At 40.2% G+C, this 13530-nt stretch overlaps 1 protein-coding gene across 3 annotated transcripts in view; it reads left to right on the forward strand.

Annotated features, from left to right (window-relative positions):
- Positions 1 to 6592: 6592 nt before the first annotated feature.
- Positions 6593 to 13530, forward strand: part of LOC134214698 (retinal homeobox protein Rx) — a 141345-nt gene continuing 134407 nt past the window's right edge. For 2 of the 3 annotated variants that reach the window (XM_062694016.1, XM_062694018.1), the window contains exons 1-2: positions 6593 to 7451; positions 7552 to 7665. In XM_062694016.1, the coding sequence (XP_062550000.1) occupies positions 7238 to 7451; positions 7552 to 7665 (328 nt within the window). In that variant the 5' untranslated portion in view covers positions 6593 to 7237. The remainder of the gene's footprint in view (positions 7452 to 7551; positions 7666 to 13530) is intronic. The other variant, XM_062694017.1, reaches the window with a different exon arrangement.

Here is a 13530-nt window from a genome sequence, read left to right on the forward strand (position 1 = left end):
GGAATAACTCATTGACGATGGATGGACATTTTCCATCCGAAAAAGTGTTTGCCTCCAAAGACATTAATTGACCTCCAAATCCAAAAAGGCATTATTAAAAACTTTTAATAAAATCAACCCCTAATGAGGATAATCAAATACAATTTAGTTCTAATAGAATACTGAGAGATCCTCTTGGTGCCAGCCAAAAACCTGTAGCTGCAACCGATGAGCCTAACGAGTTTGTGTGCAATCCAATGGATCGATTAGATAGGTGTGATAGTGACAGCAATAACAATAAAAAAGCAACTTCTGTTGAAAGGAAAAAACCTGCCGACTGGGTGGATCAATCACCACGGCGTTCTAAAAGAGTAAGAAAAGAAAGAAGGGATGATGCTTTTGTATACATTAAGTGATTTGAATTGTTTTTCTGATAACCAATAAGAGTAAACTTGAGAGGAAATATTTTTCCTATCGTATTAGAAAAAAAGTGTTTTGAATAGAAGTTTAGAGTCAAATTGAAGAAAGAATTAACTCATTTCGAGTTTGGATGAGAAACAGCTAAACGGTGGAGGAGTAATAGTGTTCGAATCTAAAAGATGAATTTGAGTCAGTATTATTATTTATTATTTATTCAGACTAAGGCCGAAGTGGCCTGTGCGGTATATAAGAGTCTTCTCCATTCGGCTCGGTCCATGGCTACACGTCGCCAACCACGCAGTCTACGGAGGGTCCTCAAGTCATCTTCCACCTGATCGATCCACCTTGCCCGCTGTGCACCTCGTTTTCTTGTGCGTTGGATCGTTGTCGAGAACTATTTTCACCGCAGTCGTCCGATTTTTGCGGTGTGAACGATGGATGGTTCTCCCAACAGCTGATGCAATTCGTGGTTCATTCGCCTCCTCCACGTACCGTCCGCCATCTGCACCCCACCATAGATGGTGCGCAATTTCTCTGCTGGTATCATTTTCGGTAGTCCCCAGTGAGCCCAAGTACAAAAATTCTTCTACCACCTCGATTTCGTCACCACCGATGCTAACTCGCGGTGGGTGGCTCACATTGTCTTCTCTTGAACCTCTTCCTATCATGTACTTCGTCTTCGACGTGTTGATGACTAGTCCGATCCACTTGGCTTCCCTCTTCAGTCTGATGTAGGCTTCCTCCATCTTCTCAAAGTTACGTGCCATAATATCTATGTCGTCGGCGAAGCCAAAAAGCTGGACGGACTTATTGAAAATTGTACCACTCGTGTTAATCCCTGCTCTTCGTATTACCCCTTCCAAAGCGATGTTGAATAGCAGACACGAAAGACCATCACCTTGCCGTAACCCTCTGCGGGTTTCGAAGGGACTCGAGAATGCCCCTGAAACTCGATCCATCTTCGCTTTGATCAACCGTGTCAGTACATTCAAAGTTAATGAATTATTGGCAGTGGCTAATTTTCTACCCGCCGCTGTCACATCCAGGCGCTATAGTATATGCGCAAAATAGCCAGCAAGAGTTAACCGCCAGAAATTTGTATGGCGAAAGTCATCTAACGCGGGTTTTCTCAAAATAAGAAACTTTTCATGAAAAACTATTTGGTACCGATTATGTAGGAAGGTGTCCGCTACCATGCCTACCAAATATTTTTCTGATGAAAGTGCTTAATTTTGAGAAATCGAACCTTAGATGCCTTTCGCCATACTGATTTCAGAAAGTTAACTCCTAGTGTGCCGCTGTAAGCACGCTCAAAGCAGGCGATTCATTGCCTATATGCCGTGTCAGTTTATCCGTGTTCGTGCATTAGCTGCCATAGCTGGTCCCGATCGATTGTATCATATGCGGCTTTGAAGTCGATTGATGGATGATGTGTGGGCACGTTGTATTTGCAGCATTTCTGCAGTACTTGGCGAATGGCGAACACCTGGTCCGTGGTGGAGCGTTCGCCTATAAAACCCGCCTGGTACTGCCCCACGAACTCTCTTGCAATTGCTGCTAGTCGACGGCATAAAATTTGGGAGAGTACCTTGTAGGCGGCGTTCAGGAATGTGATTGCGCAGTAGTTGCCATAATCCAGCTTATCACTCTTTTTGTAGATGGGACACACGACACCTTCCATCCACTCCTGCGGCAAAACTTCCTCCTCCCAAATCTTGGTAATGACCCAGTGCAGCGCTCTAGCCAGTGCCTCACCACCGTGTTTAAATAGCTCTCCTGGTAGTGGGTCAACCCCAGGGGCTTTGTTGTTCTTCAGCCGGCCAATTTCTTCCTGGACTTCCTGGAGATCCGGAGCCGGTAGAATTATGTCCTGCGCGCGTTTCCCCAGTCAATCACCATACTGCCATCTTCGTCTGCCACATCGCCATTCAGGCGCTCTTCATAGTGCTGCCGCCACCTTTGGATCACCTCACGCTCGTTCGTAAGAAGGTTCTTGTTTATGTCCTTACACATATCAGGCGGTGGCACGTGGCCCTTACGTGAACGGTTCAATTTCTCATAGAACTTTCGTGTGTTATTGGCGCGGTACAGTTGCTCCGTCTTTTCACGGTCTCGATCTTCCTGCTGGCGCTTTTTCCTCCGGAAAAATGAGTTTTGTTTGTTCCGCGCCCGTTTATATCATGCCTCGTTCGCCCTCCTGCGGTTTTGCAGCAATATCGCCCATTCTGCATTCTTCTCTTCTACTAACTGCTCACATTCGCCGTCATACCGGGGGCACTGTGCCAAGTGCAGCGGTTGCGGTGCTACCAATGGCGGGTCGAATATCTCCCCAGCCATCTTCAAGAGATGCTGCGCCTAGCTGCTCTTCCGTTGGGAGTGCCACTTCCAGCTGCTGCGCGTATTCTTGGGCTAGTCTACCGTCTTGTAGCCACCCAATATTAGGCCGCGATGCTCCGACTTCGACGCGTGTTGTACACCGTCGAGAGTTTTGAACGCAGGCATACTGCAACGAGGTAGTGGTCGGATTCAATATTCGCTCTGCGGTAAGTGCGGACGTTCGTGATGTCGGAGAAGAATTTACCGTCGATTAGAACGTGGTCGATTTGGTTTTCCGTTTCTTGGTTAGGTGATCTCCATGTGGCCTTGTGGATATTTCTGCGGGGAAAGAAGGTGCTTCGGACTACCATTCCGCGGGAGGCTGCAAAGTTTATGCATCGTTGGCCGTCATTCGATACGGTGTGCAGACTATCCGGTCCGATGACCGTTCTATACATTTCCTCTCTTCTTACTTATGCGTTCATGTCACCGATGACGATAAAATAAATCCTCATCTTTTATTTTATCTTCGGGAGGATCGAAAGTGGGAAATACTAGAGAACAATAATGTTAAGCTATCTAGCTTTTCCACTTTTCTTCGTGTGTTCATGCACTTTGTAGAGCAATTCTAGAGCATTTGTTATAGCTGAGCATGATATTTAAGACCCTGGGCATGATATTTAAGGCCTCTAACAACACACAACAAAATGTTTCGGTTGAAATTATAATGTTTTTTTGTTGTTGTCAGGCTAAGGCCAAAGTGGCCTGTGCAGTGCATAAAAGTCTTCTCCATTTAGCTCGGTACATGGCTGTAGATGGCCAACCAAGCAGTCTGCGGGGGGTCCGCAAATCGTCGTCCACTTGATCGATCCACCAAACTCACTGTGCACCTCGCCTTCTTGTTCCCGTCGGATTGTTGTCGAGAGCCATTTTCACTGGATTACTCTCCGACATTCTGGCTACGAGCCCGACCCACCGCAGTCTTCCGATTTTCGCGATGTGAGCTATGGATGCAACTCGTGGTTCATTCGCCTCCTCAACGTACCGTCTGTCATATGCACCCCACCATAGATAGTACGCAGCACTTTCCTTTCGAAAACTCTCAGTGCGCATTGGTCCTCCACGAGCATCGTTCAGGTTTCACGCCCGTAGGGAACTACCGTTTTGTAAATAGTCAGTTTGGTACGGCGGTGAAGTAGTGATTCGCTATTATTTGCTATTATTTCGAAAGAGTGGAATTGATTGCCCAACGGAAAGGGCTATTTGAAAGACGACGAATATGTTGTTTGAACAAAGATACAATTTGACAAACAAATGTTAGGTCAAAATCGGCCAAATCACCAGATCGACCGAATGTCTCTGTCGGCTGTATGTCGCTTTTGGGCGAATGATTTATTCGGTCAAATCATTTTCGAACTAATAACCGTTTCAAACAAGCGTTCAATTTGGCCAAATGTGGGTTTTTCGCAGGATGATTATCGGCCAAACGACGAAAAGCGCCATTTGGCAAGGAGTTCGACCGAATATGTAATTTGGCCAAACAAACCATAAGGTCAAAATCCATCTGGCCGAAAATGTCATTTTGCCGAAGAGGACATACGGCCAAAGTTGTCGTTCGGCTGAACTGGTAATTTGAGCATGAGCATGATTGACGCTTCGCGGTTGCTACTTCATTATTGCGTTCGGCTGAACTGGTAATTTGACCGAAATAGTCGTTTGGCCCAATAGGTCATTTGACACCACAGCGATAGACGGCCAAACTATTAATGAAAAATACGTTGACCCTAACAGGCCGTTCGGTCGAATATGTCATCAGGCCGAAAATGCCGTTTTGCCGAAATGGTTTGGCACAAATGCTATTTGGCAAAAAAATGTTGTTTGACCTAACATTTTTACCAAATAACTCGTTCAGAAATTGACATTTGGCCATATGACCTGTTGGGCCAAATGACATTTTCGGGAAAATGGTCCTTACTGTCAAACGATCATTTTGGCAAAACGGCATTTTCGGCCAAACGGCCTGTTAGGGCCCACGTCTTTTTCGGGAAAATTAACAGTTCAGCGGTATGTCGCTTTGGCCAAATATATTTTTCGGCTGAACTGTTTTCGATGTATAACTGTTTCGTCCAAATGTTCATTTCGGCCAAACGCTTTTCGGCCAGATGACTTTCTGCTTAATGTGTTATTTGGCCAAATAGCTCTCCGCCGAATGGTTTTTGACCAAACGACTTTTTAAAAAATCCCATGGATTTAAAAGGACATTAAAAGAGTTTCCTGTAGAAATCTAAAAATTTCCGTTAAAACTCCGAAAAAAATTCCGTTGAAATGAAGTTTTCCGTGATAATTTAAAATCCAAATCCATATTAAATTCCAATGAATTGAGTAAATCCGAAAAATTCTCCGTTGAAATTTTTTGAACAATCCCCCGCGGAAACTCTAGAACATGTTCAATGTAAATACCAGGGAAATTCTCGGAAAAAGGGAGTCAGTATGTTGAATACAATATGCCGAATCGAAATTAGTTGAAAACGATCGTCACGCAACATCATTTACAGAAGACTGTTTGTATTTCCGCGTAGCGCGGCGATGTTGAAATCAATCCAGTAATTTTCCGTATTATTTCCGATGTTACCCGCATTTTTTATTCATAGCCTCTTTTAAATAAATCGAGATTCCAAACGATATACCAAAAATCTTTGATTAGTCCACCTAGCGGTGTTGATGCATTTCTCAAGCTACAGATATGTATTCCGAAAAATACAAGTAAGTGTTTTGCGCATAAGAAATAGTATTTTGGCCATCACTTCTGTGTATTGGTATAGAACACCATGAGTCTCCAAGACTTCTATCAAAAGTTCGGTTTGGTGTGATTTGATTCTATAGCATTTACGTTTTCTTAGTATACAAGAAAGGCAAATTGCACTGCAAACTACGAATAATTGCATTTTAGCGATGATGCTGCGTTATGAAATGCAGCACGTTATATTTATAATATTCAAAGCAAAAAATCTCATACTTAACATTCCACTAGAAAGGAAATATAATGAGGGTTAATTTTACACCTGTTTAATCATAGCATAATGTCCCCGAAGCTAATTTTCGAATGTATGCCTAATTCCTTACTGAAAGTCGACTCCTCATGGTATCGCGTTACGCTGGAATGTGTCATTCCTACGATTTGCATTGATATTTGTTGGATGAGCGTTATGGTTTCAAATAAATGAACATAAACAAAACACTAATTGTTATGATTTACACATGCCAAAGATGTTGTCGTATGCCGTGATATTCATAAATCAATTGAGTCACATTTTGCACCGCAGTGTTCTAAACCACTTCAGATCAATAAACTCTATTTCACACATCATACCACATTTCCGATGATATTGCTCGCATTCATCAGCTGGCAACACTGTCAGCTTCCAATACCAACACTTTCTAGCATCCAAAACAGCTTTCAGCCATGTTTCAAAGCGAATATTTGCCCATGAAAATTCTCATTCACGTTGCTCTTCCATACTATCGAACATCGCATCAAAAATATGCTATTCCATGCTACAACATTGCTATGCTCTCTTCACAACAACTCACACTAACCCACCTCGGTGAGTGCCGCTTCCCAAAATCACCGCTCACTGTTTCAAGGCAGTGTTGGTTCTTCCACCTTGAAGCTTCACCCCATCTTCCGCGCCAGACAGAGCTTGGAAACCATCAAACAGCGACGTGATGGCCAAAGCAGGAGAGCGAGAGCAACTCAACATTCGAGAACCGCCCCATCTCCGCCACACGACACGGCACACGGTGCGACTATGCAATGGTAGCGCGGCTAGGCCTAAGCACACCCAAGGATACGGCGGGCTTAGATGTTGATTTACCTTTCGTGCGTCGAGTTGTGTCTGTTCCGTGGTTCGTTGGTGCTTTGAAAAGCTTTCGACCGCGTAGGTTCGCTCGATTTGGTCGGCGTGTGCAACGATGCTACGCAGTGCCTAGGCTTGTGGAATGCAATCTCACTACGAATGAAAAGTGGATCGTGGAATGTTAGAACCAACCGGTCGTCGGTACTTTGTTTAGAACAGCGCGCACGTGTGATTTGGATGGTTGAAGGAAAAGACGGGTGAATTAGAGTTTTCCGGTTCGGGCTGCGGTGGAAAATCGCGTGAGTCGGTCGTTTGTGTGTTGTTTGCGTGACCGGTATTGGATTTCTGTTTCAGAATCGAACCTGAAGAAAACTGTGAAGTAATGCAAAGCGGAAAACCCACCAACTGGGAATTTAACAAGTGAGCAACAAACAAGAAAGTGATAAATTGCTTACAAGAGTGAAACTAATTAAGCTGCATCCGGAATTTCCAAGAGAGTTTTCATGCCTTACCGGTGACCAGTGCGAAGTCCTTGATGGATTTTAAACGACATATTTAGATATCAAGTGAGAAGCTGACAGTGCAGTAGTGTGAATCATTCGTGTTTTCTTTTTAATTAGACGAAGCAGTGAAGTGTTGTGAGCAACACTCTGTCCAATTGTACAATGGACGTCAAATCACTGTCTGATGTACAGAAGCAAATTTTTCAGAACTTGGTTGAGAAGCTGATCGCACGCAACAAATTTCCCCCGAACGAGGCGGAGGATGTGCAAAAGCTGCTAGAGAATATGCGTGATGCGAAGAATTTCCACAAAATTATGGAAAAGTTGAAAGAGTGCGGTCAGCTGGACCTGGACATCGAGGAAAACTTCCGGGAAGGTACGGTTCGAACCATTCAACATAACATATGACTCGATTACCGCGCTGAGGATCTAATCCCACCCAACTCTAAACTTGCTTTTGTTGTGTCGTTTTGCAGAGAATGGATTTTTCCTCAAAGACACCGCCAAAAAGTTCGGACCCGGCGGCCAAACGCTCACCCCACGGCACACCATCGACGCAATACTAGGTTTGAATAATTGTGAAAATGGAGGTAGGATACTAATGGCGAGATGTTTGCAAAGGCTGCCACTCGAGTGGTGGTTTCTTTGAGGGAGTGGGCATCTTATACTAATACCGGGTTATGGTGCTTGATTTAGTTCATATTATTGTTTGCATTTTCGGTAAAATTGTTAAATTCGATAACTCTAATCTGGAATACAAATTCAGTGAACTAGTTCTATGTAAAAGATACTGAATAATTCCTAACACTAATTAAATGTGACTAACTTACATCCAATTTCACTCCCAGATCTCTGTCGTTTCATTTTTAGATGGAACACACAAGAATGTTTCATGTTTGACATACAGTTGTAAGGTCGTTCTAAGTGAATGATTATAATTTGTAATGAACTTGATTGAGTAGATCGAAAAGTTTTTCAGCAGTCTTAAATAAAAACAAAGTATTATTTTAATCTCACAACTACTAATGTGCATTCTTTCTAATTTTGTGTCCGTCTTTTTGACGTTCTTCTGTGATCATGCTAGGTATAGAAGACTTGGAAATAAAAAAGTTAATAAAGGATCAATTCAAAATTGATTCGAATTTTTCGGAAAATTTCATATGACCACTCCAATTATGCAATTCCGCCATATTTTTTTTTTGTAAACGTTTTTGCAAATTGTACAAAGTTTAATCAGAAAACGTTTTTCAAGACGTTGGAACTCATTATTCATATTTTTCCAAGATCTGTCATCCAGCATGCATTTCGCCATACTTAAGAACAACTATTTTTTAGAAAATAAGTAAAAGGCATGTGGGTGGTCTTTATATATCAAGCGAAAGGTTTTACTTCCTGCTCCTTAGAACAGCTGTGAAAACCACAATAAAATTTGTTAAAATCCTCAAAATTGATTAATCCATAATAGGAACGCATGCACCAGTTGTGGCACTATTCTTAATTTTGGTTCCTTATTTGGCAAATCCCATTGTTTTCTTATGGGATTGGCCAAATAGGGACCACTAGTGCGACAACTGGTGCAAAGGACGTCAAAAATTAAGCAAAATCAATTTTTACAATTATTCTTTGCTTGTTTTGGAGGAGATCAAAGGTGTTATCGTATCATATGAATATGCTTTATCGATATGAACTTGGTTTGCGGTGATTTGATTGGCCGTTTGCCTTATAAAGCACTAGTGCGAAAACTGGTGTTATAGCCACAACTGGTACATCTAGCCTATATTCTTTTTAGGGTGAAAAAAAATTGTAACATCGAAAGTGTGAAAAAAAATTAAAGTTTGTCGTTTATTGGTAGTTTAGTTTGTTTGTTAAGTTTGTCGTTTATTGGTGGTTTTTAGTTTTCGCAATTAGAACTGCCCCTAGAACTCCCCAATTATTTTTCCATAAATTCTTTCAATATTACCATCCACTTGCCAAGAAAACCATCCTCCCAACATGAGAGATCCACCTCTAAGCTTTGCGATTACTTGAGTAAATTCTTGCTGCAGTCCATCAGTTTATGAAAACGAGTTATTTGCCGGCTCTTTGGGTTGCCTAGCTCAAACTCGCTCTCGTATCTCTAAACCAACTATTGTTACCCTAGTAACATTAAAATACTTCTTACGGTTTTATATCATTCTTTAAAAGTAAATCACTATCTTCAAGACCCAAGTAACCATTAGCACTATATTACGCCAAACCGCCATATAGGGCCACTATACGGCTATTTAAAAACTTATAAGCATTAAAGTAGCACTATATGACCGATTTGGCGGAATATAGTGCTTATTGGTTACTTGGGGAGCGTTATAAAACCAAATTGTTACTAGGGATAAATTGTTTTTTTCTGTAAATTCCAGTCATTTATTGATATTTACTTTCCTTGGTAAAGGTTTCTTCTTGATGAAGCTTTGAAGGCTTAAAGCACGAAGGTAATTGCTCACAGTTCTACTATTCAAGTTCAAGTTAAGTATTTCTTCTATCATCCCACGGGACTTCTTAGAAACTTCACATACCACATTACCAATTGAATCTCCTAATAGTAGAAGCATAAGTATTAGAACGCTAGAGGCGCTGTTATCCCATACAGCATTTGTGATCAACATAATTCAATCATAGTAACCCGGATTTTGCATAAATGGTTTGCTCCACGGCATACAAAAAACAAGGCAGGCTCAGCACGTATATAAACATTCAGTTTGAATGTAAACAGGTGTCGTCAGTACTATCTTCATTAAAGCTGAACCGCGACGACGCCATACTTTTGTACTCCATCATGTGACGATAAAATATGCGTCACTCTTGAAATGTCATTTATCAAACGAGCTTACCTTGTTTTTTTGTATATCGTGGGTTTGCTCTGTATATTGAATGTCAAATTTATTATTTTGGTTTGCTAGATCTCAAGTATTAAAATTAGGCTACTGTGATGAAAAACATCTGACAAATAAAGTACCGGTTTGAACTAAACATGTTGATCACAAGATTTGAAGCGCCATTAGTAATCTAATACTTACGCATGTACTCTCCTAATCTTTCAGCAATTTTTCTGAATGTTAAATTCCTTCTATCATCATCAATGATCGATTTACTCATTTTTAGTCTTTGATGTCCTATTTTCTGAACATTTATTTAAAAATAAATGTGGAGTGGGAGTTCAACTTGATTTTGTAATTTATAACAGCTAAATAACAACCTACTTACCCATCTCCACACGCTCAGTATCAGCCTATACCCTTCAAAGAGTTATCCCAGTCCCGTTGAGGATAGATACTGCGACACTAGCTAGTAACCTACACAATTATTTTTTTAGCGGGATATAAGCAAAATGTTAAACTTTTACTGAGATACGCACAGTCGTGCCCCAGCGAACATGTTTTTGCTAAGATTTCTGTCAAAATAGCTGAAATCCAGCAAATAATTTGACGAAAATCAGCTATCAAACGCCATATATACCGTGACACCAGTTTTTATTTTACTGGGCACACGGCTGTGCGAATTTTTGCCAAGCTGCACAAATAAAAACTGAGTGTGTCCGTCCAGTGAAGCACACAAAATCTTCGATAAGATCGTGATAGCTGTTGAACCATTCTTACAGGCAACATCAACGTGGCTTCTGAAGTTCAGGCTATCGATCATCACATCTAAAAGCTTCAAGTTATGCCGTTGGCAAAGCCACAAATCTTAAAGCCAGGAGAAAACTTCAGTCTTAAAAACTGTCATACAAAGCGCTCCATAGATCCCTGTAGGACTCTTACAGTGATAGAAACCCTACTCAGACCCACATTTTGCTGCAAAGCAAATCGTCAGTCCGAATAACTTGGATTTGAGATCCATTTGAATTGACGAATGGATAGTTATTCAAAACACACACGTGAACAGAAAATATCTGTATAAGTCCGTTACAAATATTTAATTAACATTTTGTCCTGCTGGTCTCCGAAAGATCAAGGGGGGGAATTTTATTTTGTTGCCCCCTCAAAATATTTTTTTTTGGAAAAAAAAATCCGAGGGTTCAAATATTTGTATCGGCCTAAATATGTCTTTGTGAGACTGAAAGCCAATAACCCCAAAGCAAGGATGTTAACGATCATTCAGTAATTTGCTTTCGATCATTTAGTAGTTTGTCAATAACACATTCCAGAAGCTGAATTTCAAAATATGTTGTATGGTGAACTTCTAGTGCGAAGGTTTTTCTACAACTTTGCCTAATGGTTCGTTATTAGAATTCAACTAATAACGGAGTTAGAGCGCTAGTTGCCTAAAAACCTTTTCTGATTTTTCAATTTTTTTTAAACAAGTTATATAAAATCCAACCACTACTTTTTTTCCTGATGCTTTAAGAAACATTTTCATATAATTTTTTTTTTTTTCATATGATGAAAATAGTAGAAGTTATATGCCAGTCTTAAATGTTCTTACGGTTTATTATGAATAGATCTATAGCCTTCCTTAGCCGTGCGGTAAGATGCACTGCTACACTGCAAGATCATGCTAAAAGTGGCTGGGTTCGATTCCCGGTCTTGTCTAGGAAATACTCTCATCTTCCCTGGACATAAAGTATCATCGTAGCCTCAAAATATACGAATGCGAAAATGGTAGCTTGGACTAGAAACCTCACAGTTAATAACTATGGAAGTGCTAAATGAACACTAAGCTCCGAGGCGAGGTCAGAGTGGTTGATGTAATGCCAATAAGAAGAAGTATTATTAGATTTAAGAACATAATATCACTCTTCAAATCAACAAAAAATTAAAACTACGAACTAATTCAAATGAGTATTTATGTATGTTCTGCATTTCAAACTTGATTGAACCTCAATGGACTTCTGCATTATGTGACCACTTTTATATGCTCCCACCGTGGCTAACAGTTTACTTGCATACTGTTCGTGATTATCTGGCATTTTGTAGTTTAGGTAGATAGTATATAAATTTCTGTGGATGGCTTCCGTTGTTTGCCCCTGAACTTTGTAAGGCCTCCCTGTGATGTGCTCAATTCAAGAACATGGAATTTCAAAATAATTTTTTTTTCGGTGATTGGTAGCCCGGCTGCTATCCAACTGTAACAAAAAGCTCGTATGGCGTCTGAATAGAAGTCTAATAATGTTACACTAAAACAGCAATCAACTTCCTGTGGTAGACTCTCCAATACCTTGTAATAACCATTGCATTATTTTCCTTTCAAAACACCCCGTTTAACTAAAAGACTTCGGCAGTAACGCCCAGTGAAACCAAGTTGAGCGTGATGAGTTGCGTTGATCTCTGATGTTCAGACTTGTCTGGATGGTTTTTTTTTGCTACAGGGCCGAAGATTTGGTAGGCCAATCCCACCAGCTAATGTAGCGCTGGAGAAGTTTTTGTCTAAAATTGTGTCATAGTCTCCTCCTTCCAGAAAATGATTATGAACACAATTTAAATATAATTCCTTGACCTGTCCAGCGTTAAATTCTGTTTCTATGGTAACAAGTGGTGCAGGGTTGCTGTTTTTGTTAATAAACACGTATGAGATATGCAGTTACACAAGAATTTGCTATCGAAAAATGAAATATATGTTCAGTGTCAACAGTATTTTTAGTATAACTTCTGCTACTTTCATCATATGAAAATTGTTTTTATATGAAAATATTCCTTGAAGTGTCATAAAAAAAATGTGGTGCATGGATTTTATGTAACTTGCTTCGAAAAAATTTAAAAAATCAGAATAAATTTTTAGGTTAAAAATATCCCCTTAAAAAGTAAAAAAGTCAAATTTACACCGATAAAATATTTCAATCGACACGGATCCTTAAACTAGAGGTCAAAAACTATGACCTCTGCTTAACATCCGAGGTGCATTCACTTTGCATAATAGTTGCCTTTAAACATAGCGTGTAACGTCCGTTATGCCGAACGTACATTATGCCTGACGTCCGTTACGCCTAACGTCCATTATGCCTAACGTACTTATGCCAAACGTCCTTATGCCTAACGTACTTATGCCTAACGGTGTATACCCATGCTACCTAGTCATAACAGTGAAACTGCGTTTAACTTTGCAAATGTGAATCCAATGAATAAAAAAAATAATTAAAATCATGTTTAATTTCAAGAAGGATAGATTTTTCAGTATTTGCAAAGTCTCATGGAATCAGATTAGGATACTTTTCTATAATTTCGAAATTAGGTTATTTGAAGAGGTATAGGAGATTGTGAGTTTATTATATTCTGGAAGAATGTTCTCTACAAAATACGAAGAGATTGTTAGGACGTATTCTGAAATAGGAAATCATAAATATTTTATGTAATAAAAAAAACTGAAATACTAGTAGCTTTCAGGAGTTTTAAGAACTCTCTGATCTCTCTGAACTCTGAACTCTCTAAGGAACTAAGAAAGATTATCCACCAATTTTCAAACTAAGACACTATTGGAAAATTACC

This window comes from Armigeres subalbatus, chromosome 2 (genome assembly GCF_024139115.2).
Source record: "Armigeres subalbatus isolate Guangzhou_Male chromosome 2, GZ_Asu_2, whole genome shotgun sequence".
NCBI classification, from domain to species: Eukaryota; Metazoa; Arthropoda; class Insecta; order Diptera; family Culicidae; genus Armigeres; species Armigeres subalbatus.